Source organism: Cornus florida, unplaced genomic scaffold (assembly GCF_030987335.1).
Source record: "Cornus florida cultivar Cherokee Brave unplaced genomic scaffold, ASM3098733v1 CherokeeBrave_3.0.0_Hap2_Chr09, whole genome shotgun sequence".
Classification (NCBI taxonomy): domain Eukaryota; kingdom Viridiplantae; phylum Streptophyta; class Magnoliopsida; order Cornales; family Cornaceae; genus Cornus; species Cornus florida.
The window spans coordinates 87,716,515-87,739,452 of NW_026775579.1; the positions used below are offsets into that span (position 1 = coordinate 87,716,515).

At 36.7% G+C, this 22,938-nt stretch overlaps 1 protein-coding gene across 2 annotated transcripts in view; it reads left to right on the forward strand.

Moving 5' to 3' along the window:
* Positions 1-1,000: 1,000 nt before the first annotated feature.
* Positions 1,001-22,938, forward strand: part of LOC132274917 (protein BLISTER) — a 28,264-nt gene continuing 6,326 nt past the window's right edge. For both annotated transcript variants that reach the window (XM_059776283.1, XM_059776282.1), the window contains exons 1-10: positions 1,001-1,447; positions 3,890-4,133; positions 4,205-4,486; positions 4,648-5,141; positions 5,996-6,115; positions 6,369-6,434; positions 14,653-14,763; positions 20,332-20,408; positions 21,012-21,079; positions 22,591-22,704. In XM_059776283.1, coding sequence (XP_059632266.1) covers positions 1,373-1,447; positions 3,890-4,133; positions 4,205-4,486; positions 4,648-5,141; positions 5,996-6,115; positions 6,369-6,434; positions 14,653-14,763; positions 20,332-20,408; positions 21,012-21,079; positions 22,591-22,704 — 1,651 coding nt within the window. In that variant the 5' untranslated portion in view covers positions 1,001-1,372. The remainder of the gene's footprint in view (positions 1,448-3,889; positions 4,134-4,204; positions 4,487-4,647; positions 5,142-5,995; positions 6,116-6,368; positions 6,435-14,652; positions 14,764-20,331; positions 20,409-21,011; positions 21,080-22,590; positions 22,705-22,938) is intronic.

Below are 22,938 nucleotides of genomic sequence, written 5' to 3' on the forward strand. Positions count from 1 at the left end.
GGACAAACCCATCACAAAAGACTATTAAATTTTTTGTTATTAAATTTGTCATTTCTTATTAAATTGTTTTTTTTTATATTATATTTTCTCTTATTTAAATATTAATTATACCATTTGCCTTAATTTTATAATTAGTATCAATTGATTTTAAAATGGAAAAAAAAAAAAATAAATTTGTAGCTTTTATTTTCCAAAATGATTAACTTATTATAATAAAACTTATTACACTCACTCTAAAAAAATTTAGTATAAAAAAATATCTTCTTTTTCAAACAATATTCATTAAAAATTAATAAAGTACGTAAATAAAAAAATTTCTTCTTTTTAATGCAATATATTCATGAAAATTACTTATTTTTTTTCAAAATATTCTATTTAAGATTTTTATTTAAATAGTTAATTGAAAAATAAAGGCAAACTTATGCAAATTTAATAGAGAATATTTCATCAAAGTAGTATGAATTTTTTTCATAATTTATTTTAACAAGGAAAATATATAAAATGTAATTCAATAAGAAAAGATATTATGATCATTTAATGAAAAATAGGTATGACTATGGAATATTTTGCAGCTAAATGTGATAGTTTAGAGATTTTATACACAAAACATAATTTAAGGAGGTTATTTACAAATTTAAACATAATTGAGGGAGTTTTTTTGCACTTTACTCATCAATTTATACGTATAAGTCTACACAAGCAGATATTCATGAATATTATATGCTTATATTTATGAATGAATTCATATGATAGATCCTATCCGAGTCTTATAAACTCGCATTACCTCCGTCCCAAATTAAGTGTTGAGACCGCCGCGCCCGGGGGGGGTGGTGTGGGGTTTAACACCATAATCTTCATTTTTTTATTACTAGTTTCAACATATTTTGACCCGACCCGACCCAACCAGCTATACTTGTATCATTTAAACCCGACCCGAAATTCCTCGAGCCGAAATCATTTGTATTTGTAGCACCGATATTACATAAGCGTGAGTCGTAACAGCAACGAAAATCACAGGGGAGAGAGAGGGTAGGAGGTAGGAGATCTGCTCGAACAAGCAAACCTCACTGAACTCTCCTCTCCGATTAGATCGGACCTTATCTTTTTGCAGATTAGGGTTTCGTCTCCATAATTTCTCTGCAATTGCCGGAATTTTAAACATTTTGGCTGCTACACGACATTTGATTGATATTTAATCATATAACCTCATGTATTATCATTTTATTTTGTATATCTCTTGATCTGAATTGTACTGTAATATCTAGGTTTTTGTTTTGGTCGAATTTTGAATGTTTAGGGTTAACTTTTGTGGAATTTGTGAAAATTGTGAAAGAATTGGTGGAGGTTTGAGGTTGGGATTGCCGGGGTTTGAATGGCGTCGGCTCAGGTGTTGCCGCAGGCTAATGCGTCGCGGAACAAAGTGCATTTGGAAGCTGGAAAACGACGGGTATGTTTTTTTTTTTTCTTTCGAAATCTGGTTGGTTTCACTTAATTATTCAAATGGGATTGTTTATTAGAATGATACTAATTTATTTATCATGTCAGTTCTTCAATAATTTGGTGACAAAATGGGTAAATCTGTTAAATGTATGCAAGGCTAATCCTGTGGGGTCAGCGAATTGGAAGAAGTATTCGTTAACCTGTCAGCTTAATTTGTTGATATACAAACGTATAAACACACAGATCGTTAATTTTTGAACAAGGAATAATGTTGTTGGTTGGGTGTATGTAGTTGTTGCTAGTTCTATAATTTTTTTTTATTTTTTTGTTACTTTCACTGTTGAGATCATTTTGTAAACACCATATTTCATAAGAAGGTTGCATGTGGTGCTCAGAAGTTAGAACACAGAACTTAACATTTCAAGGCTGGACAAATGAACTCAAGAATGTACAAGGAAGACATGCTGAGTCTAGGAGATCTCTATTACAGTCTAAATACAACTTCCGCATTCCTTGTTTGGAGGACAGACTGCGCCTAGTTTCGCATCATTTTACTGAATGAGCCATTTAAAATGGTTTTCATTTTCATCTTAAGGATCTTCAGTTTCATTTATTTTCAGTTTGTGGCATGCAAATCAGGATCTAGGACCCTGAACTGAATGCATCTCACACTATGTTATTAGCATGCCATATTACTTTTACAAGTATCTTTAGGTGCTATAGATTTTTTAAATGAAGGCAAATAACTTAAGTTACATAATGTAGGCTAATCCTTTGTAGAGGTGACAATATCCCATATTGGATGAATTTTGTGTGGTGTCTTTCATTGCTAAAGAGGTGGTCATGTGAATGAAGATTGAGTGAAAGACTTGCAATAGGAAACACTTCATTCATCAAAAGCCATTCTGCATGAAGTCTTCTTTTTAATTTTAATAGATGAGGTTGGATCTCAAGGGATTTTTTTTGTTACAATTTGTCTTATACATCAAGCGATTGTTCTCTGGGTTGTCGTCATCAACGCATCGTCATCACCATTGCCTTAATCTCGTATGAATTGGATCGGCTACATAAATTCTTTTTGTCTATTTTTTTTATTACAATTATTTCTCCTATTATATTTAACTTTTCAAAACAATTTCTAATCGCTTCATTTCATGTTAGTTTTACTCGGCCTCTCTGTTTCTTACCTTCTATACAAGTAATCTTCCTTGTCTTAGTTTGTACTAGCCCATCTATAGGTCTTTGTTGTATATGTCCACACCATTGAAATCTACTTCTTCTTCTTCTTTTTTAACATTTCATTTTAGTTATATGAACGTGTTGTCCTTGTTTCTTTTTTCAAATTCAAATACTCCACTTTTTATTAAATAGTTGGCCTAATAGCTCTCCTATGGTTACTTATCAAAAAAAAAAAAAAAAATTGCTCTCCTATAGAATTTTCTTTTTTGCTTGTTTGATGTTCTTTTATTGCATAAAACACAACTATCATTTCTCCATTTTGTCCAACTTGATCCAATTATACTAATTATATCATCATCTATCTCTTTTTGTATTATTGATCCTAAATTTAAAAAATGGTTATTTAATGTTTGTATTGTTCTAGTTCTTTTATTTTCATAAACAATATCTACTCTTAGGGAATGGTGACAAAATCCATTTTCCTTCATATCCTCATGCAGAAGCTTGTAGTTTGAACACTTATATCCTTTTTGTACGACATGAAGGATCAACGCTTCATTTTAGAAGAGATGTTGACAATTTTCTTTCCCACCATCCCTTTTCTTGGGGATTTTATGACCTATATAGAAAGAAGTGCTAGGATTCTTCTAATTTGTTGAACCTGTGAATAGGATGAAGTTCAATAGATTACTTTTAAGAAGATAGGAACAAATGTCCAAGGGTCTATGGGTTTATTTTGGCTATGTTTGTGGACTTATCGAGAAAGTAAACAAGTTGTCTTGAGTGCCTCTGAGGAGTATAATTTGATGGCTTATAGAATAAAATTTTCCGTAACTTCTATTGTTTTGCTTTTGAGGAATGTTTTGTGCCCATTTGCTTATTTTTGAGGCTTTAGGTGAGAAGAATTGTATCCTTTACCCTTAATTACTGGAATGCATTCATTTAATGGTTCATTTACAGGCCTTAATTACTGGAATGAATTCATGTTGGGTTAGTATAGGTAATTGATTAGGTATAATGGTGCATTAAATGCAATAGTACATTAATCTAAAAAAGAGCTAGAGCCAATGATTCCTTATTGTACTTGTAGCTGATTTGCATATACTCAAGGTACTTCAATAGATGAATTAAATTTTGTAGTACAAGGTTTTCCTCCTTCACAATATTTTTGGTGAAATCTTTCTTCATGCAAGTTTATCTTTCCCCCCCTATCCCTGGACAAATAGCAACTATCAAATTCAATGAGATTTGCTTTTCTTTTGTCTTGCAGCTAGAGGAGTTCCGAAAGAAGAAGAAAGCAGATGACCTTGCCAAAAAGGCTGCATCCACAGGTCAACTTAATACTGCAGAAATTGGTCTGCATGAGAAGCAACCTTTAGAAATTGAACGTGTGGCTGCGGACTCAAGTGGGGCTGGTACATCTGATGAAGTTGGTGGAGCTGTTATTGATCTGTCTGGTATAGTTATCAACAATGACAACAATAGAATTGAGATTGTCCAGGACAATGAGCTAGGTACTTCTTATAACACACACACTAATTTCCCCTGTTAACCAACTATCATAATTCATTTTATGCTGAAACAGTGCAGAAAAAGACAAAGGATCAAGAACTTAACAGGTATAATGCACTGGAGTCTGCTGGACCACCGAATGCTAATTATAGCCATCAGACAAATGAGAAGAATGGTGACTACAACATTTTTAGTGGAGCCTCAGGAAGACTTGCATATGAGGTTGCTACCGATCAATCTATTGCGCTTCGGCCACTAGCCATTCAAGATATTGATAGCAATTCCAGTCAATCTAGTCACCATGGGTTGAAGGAAGTCCAATCAAAAGATAATGATAGTCCAGTTACAAATTCTGGTACTCTTCGTTTTGTTTTTCCTTTTGTTTTTCCTAGAAAAATGTGTATAATATTCTCCTTTTCACTTTCTCTGTGTGTGCATACATATATTGGGAGCAAAACTAACTACAATGTGTCATGTTCTTATGATGTTCTGTATTCATCCTACAACGTATATCAGAGTCTTCCTATGAAGTTGGACAAAACATGCAGAATGTTTTGAAGTCTAATAATACTATGATTTCTGATACGGGGGAAAGAAAGCCTAGTAGCTCTATTGGTGGTTTGCCCATTGTGAACGATACACCTCTATGGCCATCTGAATCTCGATCTACTGGTTTCAGTTTTGATGTCAGAAGTTCATCTAATCATGTACCACTATATCCATCCACAGCTGATACTAACACTAGGAGAACTCGTCCGTCTTTCCTTGATTCTATCAGCATACCAAGAGTACCATCTGCTTCGGATCAGTCATTTACCAAAACTGAAAGAATGGAATCTTTCTCAAAGTTGAGGACTCAAAATGTAGATGTTGAGCATTCCATGAAATCTTCGACTTCTGCTGGTAATGTGGATGACCTTTACAGGCATAGTGTCAATGGAAACAGTGTGGAGTGGAAAAATGATTTTTATTCGCAAAAACAGGATGAAGACTTTGCTGCATTGGAACAGGTTATATACATTTATATAATTGCTGCAATATTCATTATGCACTCATATTAACTCTTTCTATGTAGTATGTATTATTAGATTTGGCCTTTGGAAGTAAAATTTCTTCTAAAGGTAATTATGTTGTACCAATGGGCCATAACAAAGGTTATTCTAGGAAACAACATTGGGTTACCTGGGTGACGCACTTGTTTGAAAAATTATGACCTCAATGGTTGCTTTCCTGCTTTGTCAAAAATAAAATAAAAAACAGTAATAATGTAACCGAACTAGGGGCTAGCCCAGTGCACGAGTCTCCTGCCGTTGTGGGGACTTATTTTGGAAGGTGAGATGTACACAACCTTGCCTTTGCCAGCACAGACGCTATTTCCTTGTTTCGAATTCCACCCTCATATTTTGGAATAATGTAACCGAATTCCATGAAGGAAAACCTGTGATGCATAGGCGTTCTTCTCATATGGTATCCTTTTTTTATTTTGAGTCTGAAGCAATAATTTGATTTTGGGATACGTGTCATCTTATTGTGCTAAAAGCAATTAAATAGGACTTTCATTATATCAGCAATTCATATGGACATTTTGGATCTTCATTAAGGATGGGCATAATGGAGACTGAAAAATAAAAGAATACTTAAGGACCTTCTAGTACCTTGAAACATGCTATGTTTTCTGATATGAAAGAATTGACTCTTTTCTACCCGTTCATGTTATTTTTACAAATATATTTATGTTTATATATTATTGCAGAAGTCTCACTTTCTAAGGTTGGGTTTTGGATGTATTCTCTTTCTTTATAAGTTTTTGGATTATTCTCTTTCAGGCTTCATATTTATTATATTTGTGTTCTTTCCTGTGCAGCATATTGAAGATTTGACGCAAGAAAAGTTCTCTTTGCAGCGAGCTCTTGAGGCTTCCCGAACTTTGGCGGAATCTTTAGCTGCTGAAAATTCAACACTAACAGATAGTTATAATCAACAGGTCAGTTTCCTTCTATTATAGCTGTGGATAATATCTAAGAGCCTGTCAAACTGTTATTCTCCAAGATGGAATTTCATATGATTACACATTTCTATGTTTCTTTTTGCTTACCTACATTATGAATATATGTATGTAGATGCCTGTTATGAATATTCCTAGCAGCTGATTTTCTTAAATTTTCTAACAGTCCTTTGATTTCTTTTTATGATATGGTAGTTAGTTGATTCATTTTTTTTTTTTTTCCTTCTTCCAGGGCAGTGTTGTCAACCTGCTAAAATCTGACATGGAAAAGTTACAGGAGGAAATTAAGGTCCAACTGGTTAGTATCAATCACAGGCTAACTTACTGCCAATATTGGCTATTTTATTTGAATTTTTGTAATAGAATTTTGTAGAGTTATGTTGGCTGTATGCTGGTCCATATATGCATCATAGGTAATATGGACACAGGACATGGTCACGGACACAATACAACACGGATATGCTGACACGTCAAATTCTAAAAAAGTAGGACACGGACATAATAGCATGGACACGGCTAATATAAATATAAATTTTTATTTATATATCCATTGAACAAGACAATCATAGAAGTTTAGTTAATTTATAAACTCTATACTAAAGTTACACAAGTTAGTGATGCTATTGAATATAAAAAGGAAAATGTTATATTATATAGGGTGAAAGGCATTAAACCCCCTTTTCTATTTGCGTTTTGCACTAAACACCCATTTTCTATTTTTTTGCCAAAAAACCCCCTCGACTATCTGAGGGGAGAGTGACTTAGCAAACCGACATTAGTTGAAAGGAAACTGAAATAGAAATGACTAAAATAGCCATTAATCAGCTTTATGAATGCGTCTTGAATATATTTATATAGTTTTGTTAAATAACCTAATCGACGTCGTTCATTGAAATTAACACTTCTATTGTTTATTCTTAATATTTTAACAGTTGAACAGTTTTTTAGACTGTTGAGGAGATAAAAAATATGTATTGAAAGCAGTCTTTTATTTGATTAAAAAACAAATGTCTTATCTCTAAAATTATGGGCTAAACAGTTCCAAAATAATGTTATGATGCTTGTTGAGTTCACATTAGTTATGTGGAAGGAATAGATTTCTTATAGGAAAAACTATTTTGAAATAAAAAAGAAAAAAGGAAACATGTAGGCATAGAAAAAAAGAAGGAAAAACATTTAGGCATTATTATTTCCTATAGTGGTAGAAGACTACTCCATTTAAAAAATCTGTATAAAATGAAAATCAATAAAAACTAAAGAAATGAATGCGCATTATAATTCTGAAAAAAAAAAAAAAAAAACAGATAAATTTCTAGGAAAGATCCAAATTCAATGGAGTGTGAAAGGTTAATTGGTTGGAAATGCAAATATAGTGTAAATGATATTTAATGGTGTATATTATATATAATATTATAATGGTATATATAATTTATATATATCATGGGTAAACAAAATAAGTTGAGCAAGAAGAAGAGTATGTGCTGTTGCAATGGGGGAGGATATGTTACTAAGAGTGATAATAGAGTAGATATATATGTGGGGTATGTATAAAATAAGTAGAGGGACATTTAAGTCTCAAAAATATATGAGAAAACTCAACGTTTAAACAGCTCCCTTTCAACTAACGTTCATCTGTTAAGTCACTCGCCTCGGATAGTTGAGAGGGGTTTTATGACAAAAAAATAGAAAAAGGGGGTTTAGTGCAAAGCATAAATAGAAAAGGGGGGTTTAATGCAGTTCACCCTATTAAATATGATACTATTATCCTATCTTGTCATTATAGTTGCATTTTGTTCCTTAGAGGTTGAACACTTTTATGTATGTTCATAATGTTGTTTTGAGGATTGTTGTGTGTTTGTTTTATATAAGTCGAAGAGTGTAGGATGTGTTGGTCGAGTGTCGATCAAGTGTCCGAGATGGAAAGCCAAGTGTCCAAAATAATGAAATTTATTTTAAAATAATGGACACGGCAATGAAGTGTCGGACACGTGTCTTCCATGGAGTGTTGGTGTCCGACACAATGTCGGACACGGACATGGCACCTCGTAGAAGTGTTAGTGCTTCTTATAGGTGGCTGTTGTAATAACTGTGGGCCCATGTAATTTTAGAAGTTTCATTTATTTTAATTTTTATATGGGATAAGAGACAATAACTGACATAGAAGAAAATTCAAGAATACAACGGGGAAGAATGAAGCAGGTCAGAAAAGAAAAGAGATAACAGAGTTACAGATATCCAGCAAAAACAATTCCCCCAACCTTACACCTTTCTTAAGGAACACTGGAACACTTGAAGGGGGATACTATTTTTTAAGGGTTAACACTAGAAAGCAGTAATATAAATGCCTTCTATTGATGCATCATGTCTAGACTCCAGCTATACCAGACTTCCAAAATTGTGAATTTAGGTGACAGCTATATTGATATAGGAAGTAGGAACCAGATAATTATCCAAAAAAAATGTAGGAACCAGTTGGGAACTATATTATATTATCTGTTATTCATTGGTTCCTTGCCGCTTTGATTTCCTTGTGCGGTTCATTGACAAATAATTTTTAGCAATGTGCTTAGCTTTATTTTTTGATAAGTAAAAATAACATTAAAAAAGGCGTTCAAGAGGGGAACGCGTCCCAATTACAAAAGTGGAACTAGGACTAAGGCCCCAAAGAATGCAAGAAAATAGTTAAATCATCTGAAGAAGAGCAAAAGCTCCTCTTCACATAATTGAAAAGAGAATGAAGAATGTAAAGTTTGACCATTTCCGTGGGCGACTCTTTTCCTTCGAACATTCTGCTAATTCTCTCCTTCCAAATGCACCACTATACACAATGATTCTCCAGAAATCGCAAACGTCTCTTCTCACTCGACAACCTCTCCGGACATGAATCAATTCCTTAGTAGATCGTCGCAGAACACAACACATGCCAAACAACCCAACAATAAGATTCCAACAATCGATCGCCACAGGGCAATGCAAAAGGAGGTGATTAACGGACTCCTCATCATCCTTGCATAGACAACAACGATTAACAAAACAATTGCCCCTTTTTCTCAAATTATTAATTGTCAGAATCTTTCCCCACACAGCAGTCCAAACAAAGAAAGCCACCATAGTTGGAGCCATAGACCGCCAAATAGTTTTACACGGGAAATCTCGATTAACAAAATTTGACAAACATAAGAACAATGATCTAACTTCGAAACGACCGTGGGAAGAGGGAGCCCAAATTAAAACATCATTACCTCTGCTAACGCCCTCCTGTTGATACAGAAGATCCAGAAAGACACATACCTCGTCCATCTCCCAATCCTGAAAAGAGCGCCGAAAATGCACATCCCATATAATCCCGCTGCTATCAAGCCGATAACAGTAAACTATGTAGGCGTGTTTATCAACAACAATACTGAATAATCTAGGAAATGCATGCCTTGAGGTCGGGCTGGGGGATATAGATTGAGACGAGATGGACAACCAAAATTATTTCAACTGCATCTAAATGATCCAATGATCATTCAAATTGGTCAAGACTGTAGCTAATGACCGCTTCTCTATGGTACTAGTTGCTGATGGAGTTGAAGATAGGTTTGGCTGATAGGAACATCTTATCATGATCAAATATGCTTTTAGGGGTGAGTTGTGATACGAACTCTGGTGATGCGTGCCTTAGGATAACAAGTGATGGAATTAGCATATGTGATGGGGCATTGGATGTTACAAAGCTCGAAAAAATTTAAGGAACTTGTATATTGCAAGCCCATTACTTGTATTGTAATATTTACAAAAAAAGTCATTGTAAATCATAACAAGCTTCAACCTATTTCATCTTTGTGGATCCAATTGGGCTATCAAATCCTTTCTTCTTGTTTTTCTCTGACAATGTTTTTTTTTTTTTTTTTTTTGACAAGTAAAGTGTATTAGAAAGCGTTCAAAACGGGAACGTGTCCCAAGCTATACAAAAAACCAAAATGGAACCTATGATCTCAAAGAGCCCAAAAGGTCCACAATATCCTCAATAGAAGAATAGTCTCTCCCCCAACCCCAACAAAAAAAAGTACAAATAATAGAAAATTTCAACACCCCAATTGAGGACTCCTTCTCGTCAAAAGATTTTCTATTCTGCTCTTTCCAAATGCTCCACCAAACGCAGAAAGGGGTCACCCTCCAAAAGACTCTCGCCTGAGCCCCCACCCATTGCCCCCTCCAAATATCCAGTAATTCTTGAGAAGTCCGAGGCATGACCCAATGAATACCAAACAAACCAAAAATGAGACTCCAACAGTCATGAGCCACAGGATAATGCAGCAGCAAGTGATCCACTGACTCCCCATTCAACTTACAAAGACAGCACTGATTAACAATAATATGTCTTCGCTTTCTCAAGTTGTCCAAAGTCAAAATCTTACTCCAAACTGCAGTCCACACAAACAAAGCCACCCTGAGAGGCGCCTTGGACAACCACACCGTTTTCCACGGGAAGGTAGAGCCATGAAAACTAGAGAGAGACACAAAAAAAGACCGGACCTAAAACATCCCCTGAGTAGAAGGCACCCAAATCAGGGAATCTGCACCAGTGCCTTCCACCTCCTGTCTGTACAGGTGAGCCAACAAGCTAGTAACGTCACTAACTCCCAATCCTGAAAAGATTGCCGGAATCGCACATCCTAAGATAGCCTCCCGCTATCAAGGCGATAACAGTTAGCAACCAAAGCATGTTTGTCAACAGCAATCCCGTACGACTTTGGGAACAAAAGAGCCAAAGGCCTATCCTCGCACCAGGAGTCCTCCCAAAATCGAACAAACCTTCCATCCCGAACTCTGAATCTAATATGTTTGGAAAACTCGTCCCATTCCTTTCCAATGGCCCTCCACACCCCCACTCCACTAGCAAACCTGACTGGCCTAGCTGACCACCCCCCCCCTCTCTCCTCCCCAAAGCGACATGAAATAACCCTTCTTCATAATTTATGCCTTTCACTGCTGAACCTCCAAAGCCACTTGCCAAGGAGAGCACTGTTGAAGGGGCCAATCTCCTAATCCCAAGCCCGCCCAGTTGATAAGGCCTGCAAACTTGCTCCCATCTGACAAGATTATACTTAAAACTCCTCTCCACGACCCCCCCAAAGTAAGTTTCGTTGAAGTATCTCCAAACATCCAACAACAGAGGCTGGGATCCGAAACAACGAAAGAAAATACGTTGGGAGGCTTGACAAGATACTTTTAACTAACTTAACTTTACCACCCTTGGAGAGATAATGCTTTTTCCAACCAGCTAATCTTCTCTCGACTCGCTCAATCACCGGGTCCCAACTTCCCACCCTCCTGGCTGAGTCCCCAGCGGCAGACCCAAGTACGAGATAGGGAAATGTTGTGTCCCACACCCTAAAGCAGCAGCCAAAGTGTCCACCTCCTGAACCTCCCCCATAGGAACAAGCACACTCTTATCCACGTTGACTTTCAAACCAGAAACAGCCTGAAAGCAAACCAAAACACATCTCAGATACCTCAACTGGGACACCTCTGCCTTGTAAAAAACAATGGTGTCATCCGCAAAGAGCAAATGGGAAATCTCCATCTGCTGAATTAAGTCGGGGCCGATCTTGAAACCCCTGATAAAACCCAAGTCCACCGCCCTTTTCATCAACCTACTAAGGGCCTCCATAACAATAATAAAAAGGAACGGGGAGAGAGGGTCCCCTTGTCTCAGACCACGAGAACTGCCGAAAAACCCCGTAGGATACTCATTCACCAACACCAAAAAGACAGTGGAAACACATGAAGCAATCCATTTCCTCCATCTCTCACCAAAGCCCATCCTCTCCAACAGATAGAACAAGATATTCCAGTAGACGTGATCATAGGCTTTCTCGATATCCAGCTTGCAAAGGACACCAGGAGCCCCACTACAAAGTCTAGCATCCACACATTCACTGGCAATAAGAGTGGAATCCAATATTTGTCTACCCCCAATGAAAGCATTCTGAGACTCAGAGATAACTCCATCTAGAACTTCCCTCAATCTAAACGTAAGGACTTTTGCGATGAGCTTGTAAATGCACCCAATCAAACTGATAGGTTGAAAATCCTTAATGTTAGAAGCACCACCCTTCTTAGGAATAAGGGCAATAAAAGATGTGTTCAGTGATTTCTCAAAACGCCCCGTGGAATGAAACTCATGAAAAGTGCCCATAACCTTATACCGGACCACCTCCCAGCTCTCCAACAGAAATCTCATAGTAAATCCATCAGGGTCTGGAGCCTTATCACCATTACAACTCTTTAGAGCCTTCAGCACCTCCTCCTCCGAAAAAGGACTCTCCAGCCCATTTCTTTCCACGGTAGAAATAGAATCAAAGTGAAGCCCATCAAGATGTGGCCTCCATCGAAGAGGCTCAGAATAAAGCCTTTGGTAGAAGGAGACAATACCGCTACACACCTCCTCCTCTGTAGTTAAGACCGCACCATCCTCACACATCCGCCCAATGTGATTATTCCTCCTATGAGCATTAGCAGTTCTACGGAAAAACTTGGTGTTCCGGTCTCCTTCTTTGAGCCACAAGGCCCGAGATTTCTGACGCCACGAAATTTCCTCCAAAACTGCAATCTCCACCCATTCTGCCTGACAAGCTGCTCTCCTACTGTGTTGAGATTCAGAAAGAACACCCTCCCCTTCAGATTCCATAAAATACCCCCCCCCCCCCCCCCCCCCCCGGGGCGCGCCCGGCCCCTTCTTTTGTACACATGTTCTTTTTTAATGAGAGAGATAAATGTGTTTTTACTTTTTTCTGTTGTCTTCTCAAGTGTGTAGGATTTTGACTCCAATCATACTCTTTTCATACTAGAAATGCCGTGTCTCAATATCCAAGATAAAACATAATTGTCCTTAAGACTTCGTTTGCTAGGAGGGAAGAAATATAGAGAAAAGATATTTGTTAGATAAAATTGAAAATACATTATCACCCTTGTTTGAGTGTTTTTTAATTTATATATCAAATGTATAGCAGTAAAATAATAATAATACCATACCCTTCTTTCCACTCAACCGAACAAAAGGAGGGATGGGCGCTCTCCCTTCCCTGGGAATGCCTCTTTTATCCCTCTTCCTCTATTCTTCTTCTTCTCTTTTTTTTCATCCTTCCTGGCAAGCGCAGGTGTCTGATAAGCATTTGATATGTGTTTGAATTAAAATAAAGATTTTCAAAATTTGCATACCTTTAGGAAGTATTAAGCACTTGTGCTAGTATCTAGGAGTATTGGTATCTGATATGGGTACGACTTGTTTGGATTTTTTCATTGCCTACCACTTTTCCCTACTCTAGTATACTGTCCTATATTAAGTACTGTTATAAAGTTAGAAATAGAAAATGATATTAGAGAATTTAAGGGTTTTTAGATCAAGTAGATTAAGACAGTATATAGAGTGTAAATTTAGTAGAACTGGAAACAGGATTGAGATTGAGTGAAACCTGATAGGCAAAATTTACCTAAGATGGACTGCTTTTGATGTCATGGATTTGTTTTTCACGAAGAAGTTGAGATTAACATGTACATTGCCCACGAATTAGAGTAGGATGGATGAAATGTATAAGTGATCCATAACGTAACTTTTGTAATAGGATTTCTGTCAAGTTATATAATAATAATAATAATACTTATCAAAAAAAAATAAAAAAATAAAAATAATAAAAAAAACCAAAAAAGGAAGAAGTTTTATAAGATAGCTATAGCTAGCTACACTATATGGTACAAAATGGTGGACAACTAAATAAAATACATATTGAAATTGGATAAGACCGTATAAATTCGTTTTAGATAGTTTTGCTTTGTGCTGTATAGACAAACTAAGGCACCTTATGTAGGAGTGATTTGATCGGAATATATTGTGCTATAAGAGCAATGTGAAGGCCAGAAGCAATTCAGGTTGTGGTTGTGTGAAAGAACATGATTGCTATGAATTTGACCAAGAATATGGCTTTACAAAGAACTGATTGTGAAAGATGGATTCATGTAGTTAACCTCAAATATTAGAGTCAAGGCTGGTTGAGTTATCTTGACAACCTATACAGCCTTATTCATTTATGGTCATTTTAAGTTTTCTTGATTGGTTAAAATTTTATATCATAAAAATGGGCTGGCATTATGAATCTTATTTTCTATTTAATTTTATAGGTGTTTGTCAATAACTAAACACATGACACAACTTTATAGGAGCTCTTCCTTACTTCATAGATCCTACCCCAGTCACTCTTTCATTGCCTCAGTGATCCATCAGATAAGATTTTGTGGAATTTTTAGGAGAGATATATTGTTGCTATGGATGGAGATTTGGTTCAAGGGTGTTCTTATTACTCACTTAATACAAGATTAAAATGGCTCTTTGATTTTTCCCTATCCTTAAAAGATGCTTGCATAGATTGTAGTGTACCAAGTATAATCAATATGTTCTTTATTTATGTGCTTATCTAAACGGTATTCTTTCCTCATTTTTTGATTGTTTGGGTTGTATTCGATGTTGACAGGTGGAACTTGAGTCTTTGAAAATTGAATACTCAAATGTACTCCTAGAATGCAATGCAGCTGATGAACGCGCCAAGTTGTTGGCTTCTGAGGTTATTGGTTTAGAAGAGAAGGTAATTTTGTTTGTGGTAAAAGAGGTTTTGTTATTTGATTTATTTTTTGAGTGGGAGGAAAGTTACATAGTGGTTGTACTTATCAAAAAAAAAAAAAAAAAATTACATAGTGGTTGTCAAAATAGAAAAGAAAGGCTTATAATACTACATCAATTGGGCCGTCTATGTTTTACTTCATTTCTATTTTTTTATTTTTTTTAATAAGTAAGATTTTATTGAAAACGCTCAAAAGGGGAGCGGAACCCAAGGGAAACTAAAAAGCCCAAAGCACCTCAAATCTTTAAAGAAGCCAAAAAAACAAAAATCTCCTCAAAAGATCTATAATCTCTCCCTGAAACCCAACAAAAAATAGTAGAAATAATAGAGAACTTAAGCATAGAAACAGGTTTCTCCTTTTCCTCCAAATGCACCACCAAAGACAAAGAGGCGTAGCCCTCCAATCGTCCTGCACGAGAGCCCCAACTAGAACGCCTCTCCAAGCCTCAATCAATCCTCTAGAAGAACGAGGCATAACCCAATGGATCCCAAATAATCCAAGCATCAAATCCCAACAGTCTCTGACCATGCTGCAATGTAAAAGAAGGTGATCAACGGTCTCCTCATCACACAAGCACATATAACATCGATTGACCACCACCTGATTCCTCCTTCTCAAATTATCCTGAATTAAAATCTTGCCCAGGACAGAAGTCCACGCAGAAAAAGCAACCTTAAGGGGAGCCTTAGACCGCCAAATAGTTTTCTAAGGGAAAGAGCCTTGATCCCAAACCGAAAGGCACCTAAAAAGGGACGTAACCTCAAAACGACCCTGAGAGTTAGGAACCCAAAGCCAACAATCCGAATCCCCCCAACTGTGATCACCTGGCGATACAAAACCTCCAAAAAATGAAAAACCTCCTCAACCTCCCAGTCCTGAAAGTGTCTTATAAACTGAACATCCCAAGTTAATGACCCGTTATCGAAATGATAACAATCAACCACCATGGTCTGTCTGTGAGAAGCAATTCTATAAAGCCGAGGGAAAGCAAGAGTAAGGGGAAGCTTCCTGCACCAAAGATCCTCCCAAAATCTAATCCTCCTACCATCCTTGATCCGAAATCAAACATGCCTACAAAAAACATCCCGCCCCCTCCGAATGAAAGTCCAAACCCCCACCCCCCTAGGACCACGCACCTTAAGGGAGCTCCAACCACCTCTACTCTCCCCCAACTTACTCGCGATAACTCTCCTCCAAAGCCAATGCCTCTCATTCCCAAACCTTCACAGCCATTTTCCATGGAGAGCCTTATTAAAAGACAACAACCTCCTTAACCCTAAACCTCCATTCCGAATCGGATGACACACTTGGTCCCACCGAACCAGATGATACTTGAATTCCTCTCCGCTCCCCCCCCCCCCCCCCCCCCCCCCCCCCCCCGGCCCCCCAAAAAAAAAAAAAGAAAGTTGCACTACACTCACTCAATTCTCTCAGCCACCGAAGAAAGAATCTGAAAGGGAGATAAAATAAGTGGGGAGGCTAGAAAGGGTGCTCTTAATCAGCGTGACCCTGCCCCCCTTTGAGAGGTACTGCTTTTTCCACCCCGCCAACCTCCTTTCAAATCTATCCACAACAGGATCCCAACTCCCCACACATCTCGAAGAAGCTCCCAAAGGCAACCCTAAGTAGGAAATGGGAAAAGAACAAAAAGCAAGAACCACTAAGCCTTCAAAGAGGCCAAAAAAAAGACAATGTCCTCAATGGATCTATAATCTCTACCCGAAACCTAACAAAAAAGAGTGGAAACAATGGAGAATTTAAGAACAAAAATAGGTAGCTCTTTTCCTTCAAAGTATCTCCTATTCCTCTCGAGCCAAATGCACCACCAAACACAAAGAGGCGTAGCCCTCCAAGCCTCCCGAATGTGAGCCCCTACGGGACAGCCTTTCCAAGCCTCAATTAGACCTCTAGAAGAACCAGGCATGACCCAAAGAAAACCAAACAGACCAAGCATCAAATCCCAACATTCCTTGGCCAAAGGACAATGCAAAAGAAGATGATCAACAATCTCTTCATCCCGAAGACACATGTAACACCGATTGACCATCACCTGATTCCTTCTTCTCAAATTATCCTGAGTCAAAATCTTTCCCAAAACAGAGGTCCAAGCAAAGAAGGCCACCTTAAGAGGAGCCTTAGAACGCCAAACGGCCTTCCAAGCAACAAGTCCATAACTCTTTTTACTTGAGACAATTTCTTGTCGTATATCGGCATAAAAATCATGAACAAGCAGAACGAAGGAATCAACAAACTCAAGTGAATACGTACATAGAGTTGAAGGAACATGATCAATGGACTGGCATGGAAATGAATTAAAGACAATTTTGAACAAATAATTGCCAGTAAATTGATTAGTTAAACTTGTATAAGCATATTCCATTATGGGCAATAACAAGTTCCAAGTGTCTAGGTGCACGTTAGTAAGAAAACTAACCAACTTTCTTAGACCTTGTTCCACAACCTCAATTTTTCTTTCATTCAAAGGACAAGATGCAAAAGGAAACTTCAAAGTTGTTTCTAAGAATGTCCAAAGTGTCTTCCAAAAATTACTGTTGTACTAGACATCCTTGTTTGACACAATGGCAGTGGATGACTCATGAAGTTTACCAATTTCTTTAGTGCAATCTTGAGTGATCTCATTTTGTGCAAATTTATCATCTACTTCATCCAGTTCAACATTTTCCCTATGATGTGTATATATAGGACATCAAATGAATATGATCCTGGGGCTAAGGCAATGGTGTGTTGCTCGACATTCATGTGTCGTAATTTAGTTGGATGTTCCTCAATTGTCCCATTTTTAATTTCATTTACACATTTAGGTGTTGGAGAATCCAACACCTCCTTATATGTGACACGGGGAACATCATTAGTCACTTCTTCTTCTTTTGCCTACACATGTTTGTGGTCATTAGGCGGAGAAGAAGAAATTTGTAGTGTTTTAGAATCCTTTTCTGGTCACTTTGCAGGCCTTAACATGAGAGTTTTGCCATTATATTTGAATTGGTAATGATTCTCCTTGCTATGGTGAGTCACATTCAAGTCACAAATCCAAGGGAGACCAAGTAGCACATGGGCAGCAGTCAAGGGTAAAACATCACACCAAATGTCATCAAAATAAACTCCCATTTGAATAGGAACTAAACACCTTTCTGTGACAGTCAAGAAAGTTCCATCAACCCAGAACATCTTATATGGTTGTGGATGAGGTTCAGATTTAAGTTTCATTCTAGCAACACCTGATTTTGACACTGCATTTATTGAACATTCTCCATTTATGATTACTTTGTAAACTCTCTCTCCAAATCTGAGATATGTACGAATGATGTCGGTGCGCGTCCAATCATCTTTTCCCATAAGAATAGATGGGATGCACATCATGTCATTATAACAAGTCTCATCTTCCATATGATTTCCCCCAAGGTTTGGAAACGATCCACTATCATCTAGGTGAGGTGGATACTCGGTTGGATATCTACACTCTAAGAATCAATAGGGTTTGCCAACCAGAATTTTCCTATTGGAGTATGATTTTGAACTATCAAAAGCATCACAGCAGTAGTATATGGACTCATCATAATCAAAAGTATCACAGTATTGGCATGTGAACTCGTTTCTAATAATGGGGGCGATCATTTCTAATGTTCTGCCTAAATCTTGGGGAAACAAAGTACCTATCAACAAATGCATCATGATTTCTTCGTTTCAGTGCAGATTGTGGATAAGACATGTCACGGCCAAACATGATGATCTCAAGAGGATGGCATAGGCATAAGAAGGGTTAAGAATAATGCCAATATAGAACTCAAATTGAATTAAGTAAACTAAATTATAAACTAGACAATGCACAACTAAGAAATCTGAATGCAAAGAAATCGATTATGCTAAAAGTCATGCACTAGTGTGAGTATTTGAAATAGTGAATAAAAATAATTTTTTATTTTATTTTTTGGATAATAGTGGGAACAAAATAAAATAAAAATTTAAGTAAATAATCTGTTGGAAGAATCAAATCAAATGGGTTCAATCAGGGCCTTTTTGTAATTCCTAAATTAATCAATTTGATAAAAGTACTAATAACAATATTAATTGAAGTATGTGTAACTTTTCCGAAGTCCTCTGTAGCTCCCAATTGAATGCTCCCAAGTGTTGAAAATTACGCAAAAGTGGCTGAAGAACTGTAATAGAAATTCTGTCTCTGTTTCCTTTCTTCTCCTTTTTTTTTTTTTTTTTTTTTATGTCTCCTGAACTGGCCAGCTGCAGAACTGGTTCAATCAAACCTGGACTAGTATTGAACTTGGGCTGAGTTTTTTTTTTTTTTTTTAAGTACTGGATCACTCTTGGGCTGGCCTGTTCTGAATCTGGGCTGATTTTGATCTGGCTAGGCGCATACAGTAGTAATTTGAAGTTGATCACTGCTTCCTGGGACTGATTAAATCTGACTTTAATTTAAATTTGAGTTTGGTCAAATCTGATATAAATGGAAAACAAAATATATCCTTTCCAAATCAATTCTGACTTCCCAAGTCTGATCTTTCCAAAGCAATAATCCAAAGCTGACTTTCCAAAATCAAATACTGAATTCTTGGCTGAAGTTGCGACTGGCAGTGACGATCAGAATGAAACTGTGGTGAGACTGTTTGGCGACGGGCTGGTTGACGGCAAGAGATGTAACGATGGTGACGGCGGCGACGAGAAAACTCCGGAAAGATGAACTGTGATGGTTTTCACTAGAGTGGGCGAAGAACACGATGAACAGGGGCTGGGTTTAGGGCAGACGGATGGATGGATTGTGGTGGGGTGGTTTTGGTGGCAGCGGATAGAGGTATTTTGGGTGGATGACAGAAGACGATGAACAGACAGTGGGTGTACTGTGTGTTAAAAGAGTAGGGTTAACAATGATTATTGCTGAACTTTTTTTTGTTGCTAAAACAGATGATGATGGCTGAGCTTTGAATCTTTTGCTCTGATACCAATTGATGCAGCAGCAGGTAGGGGCGATTCGAAATCAGAATTCAAGTAGAATAAGAAAGAAATTGAGAGAGAAAGGGAATAAGAATAGAGGGAAAAGAAATCAGAAGAGAAGAAGAATTCAGAAGAGGAGAAGAATTCAGTGGGAGAAGAAATTACGATAATCTCAAAATTCAATGTCAATAATAATCATCAAAAGTTGTCCTTCACAATGTCAACATATCAATAGGCATCGAAGAAAAACCCTAAAATTCCTATTACCATAAACAAAACCCTAAAATTCAATAATAATTATAAAAGCAAAAGCCCTAATTCTGTCTTTCTTTCCCATGTCTCCAATAGTAGGTGTGGGCCATATGGACTTCAAGCTCTCGGGCCAGGCCCGGTTCTCCGTCAGTATTCTTCTTCTTTACTGGTTGAACAAACCTTTTCATGCATCATATTAACCACAGTCTGGTCTTTTTCCTTTTTCGTTTTTTTCTTTCTTTCTTCTTCTTAGTCTTCTTCTTCTTCTTTTTTTGTTTTTGTTTTTGAATTTACTATCTAATGTTTTTGTGCAGACACTCAGACTGAGGTCAAGTGAGCTAAAACTGGAGAGGCTACTGGAGAACTCACAAGCTGAAATTTCTTCATTTAAGTATGCATTACCTTCTTAAAAGTTGTGTTATTTATTTATTTATTTATTTATTTATTTATTTTTGTGTGTGTGTGTGTGTGTGTGCACGCGCGCGTGTGATCTCCTTCTTCATTTCCTCCAATTTTTGTTGCTTTTGTGAACTGAGGAAATTGCCTAAAGCTTTTTGAAAAGAAGCTTTTATTTTCATTTTGTGAGCTATATGTAAAGCTTGTCATTTTGTTAACATTTTAGGGAAGGAAAAGACACAATTTCACGTTTTTTAAGATTGAAAGGAAAGACATGGTAGCATTTTATTTAACTAAGATTACAACCCTAGAATAGAAAGTGAGGAATGATGAAACATGATTCATGTCTCAAAAGTTGGGATAAATCTTTGAGTTGAGATTTTTTCATTTTAAATATGCAGAATTAGTTTGGTAATGGCTGGTAATTAAGGAGTGTGAGAATTTTTTATTTTTTATTTTTAATAAATATGATCATCCTTGTTTGTATGACATGCTATAGGAGGAGAAGAGTGTGTTTATTTTTGTGCTATTTCCTAGTAACTTCTCCTTATATTTTTTTAGATATTTTACTCTAGCCTTTCCCTGTTGAATCTTGCAGAAAGAAAATGTCAAGCCTTGAAAAAGATCGTCAAGATTTGCAGTCAACTATTGAGGCTTTACAAGAAGGTTAGCAGCTTTTATTGTGCTTACCTATCAAATTTTAGTCATACTAGTAGGAAATGTTATTAAAGATAGGATAAAAAGGGAATGAAGGAGTCTTCTTTGGGGCCTTAGTCCCGGTTCCACTCTTGTAATTGGGACGCGTTCCCCTTTTGAACGCTTTTTTTAATGTTATTTTTACTTATCAAAAAAAAAAGGGAATGAAGGAGTCTCTATAACAAATTTTGTTCAATGACTAAGAGATTAAGAGTAATTACATCTGAATTATGCAGTCTCATGTTTTCACCCCTTAACTTTCTTTATTTTAAGAACAATCAATTATAGTGTGATTCAATTCAGTAAAAAGTTTATATTTATTAATATCCAGGAACATGATGGTTGTTCAAAATCTCTAGTTGCCAACATTCTGTAAATATTCTATTCTATAGACCCGTGTCGGTGAATGTTTCAGAAGTGCAAGTGTTCAATGCGGATACGGTTCTTGTCATAAGTGTCTATGCTTCTTAGGATTTCATCATCAAAATAGAGATATGTCATCTTGATAAGGTCTCGGGCATTTTCTTTGGGGTTTTATGGTCCCTCTCTTATTGGCAATGATTGCCATCTTGAATTTGTCTACATTAACAAGAGTTTATGGAGATAAGAGATTAACAGTGCGAATGCATTATAACGACCACATATTAGAAACTTAGCTGGAAGCCTGGAATCATATAAAGAATTTATATCTGCTACTGATGGCAAGTAATTGATCAAAGTAGTTGTCCCAAAGGCGTTGTTCATTACACCTTTTGATGAATACTCTGATTATGCATTTTTATTGGCTAAAGGATTTGTTTTTTCCTATACCATTCCTCTATATGTAAGGTAATGTCTTATTTGTTAATTTTTTTATTTTTATAATTTTTTTCTTTATGTAAGGTTAAACAATTTGGGTTAGCTTTGTGTTTTTCTTAAAATTACTTGGGAAGACATCTTCCATGGATAAGTCACTGTCTGAATTCTGATGCTCAAGGGTAACAGTTCTTCATGAAACATCAAAAATCCATCCAAGAATGACCTTGCTTCACTTGTAGATTTACTATTTGTTACTGTTGAAGGATATAAATATTAAAGTTACACCCTCCCTAACAGCTTAAGCTTTTGGAGTAGATGGTTATTAACATAGTATCAAAGCCAAAGGTCTTGAGTTCAAACCTCACCGTCACCCTAATTAAAAAATTGAAAAGCACGTGTTGGACCAAAAAAATGCCACACGTGAGGGGGCGTGTTGAAGGATATAATTATTAAAGTTACACCCTCTCTAACAGCTTAAGCTTTTGGAGTAGATGGTTGTTAACAGTTACATATAGTTTTCAGGTTTCTCCATATATTATGATATTCTCGTGATGCCCTGGTGTTGTCTTCAAAACTTTCTTGTGTTATTTTACATATTTATTCATCAGCAATCTTGAAATTACTCCATAGATGTTCTGTTCACTTGATGTGTTTGCTTATCTCACTATTATCCAATTGGCCAGAAAAAAAACTCTTGCAAGAGAAGTTATGGAAAGCGTCTGCAAATGGGAAGTTCATTGATGTTAGCAAGAGTCGTCCTAGTAAGAAAGATGTGTCAACTTCTACAGAGGATCTAGGTATTTAATTCCGTTGGTTTTCTGTTACATGTCATTCCAGCCTGGTAAATACATGCTCTTTTTTTTTTTTTAAATTTGATTTCATTATACATGATGCTGGCTAGTTGTATTGCCAATCAAGTTTGTTAGCCGAGATTTTAAATGGATATGACTTGTACTACAATGTTGTTAAACTAGGCTCGAGGCTCAGGTTTAGCGCCTGTTGTCATCCCAGGCTCATTGATGTTTATTAGG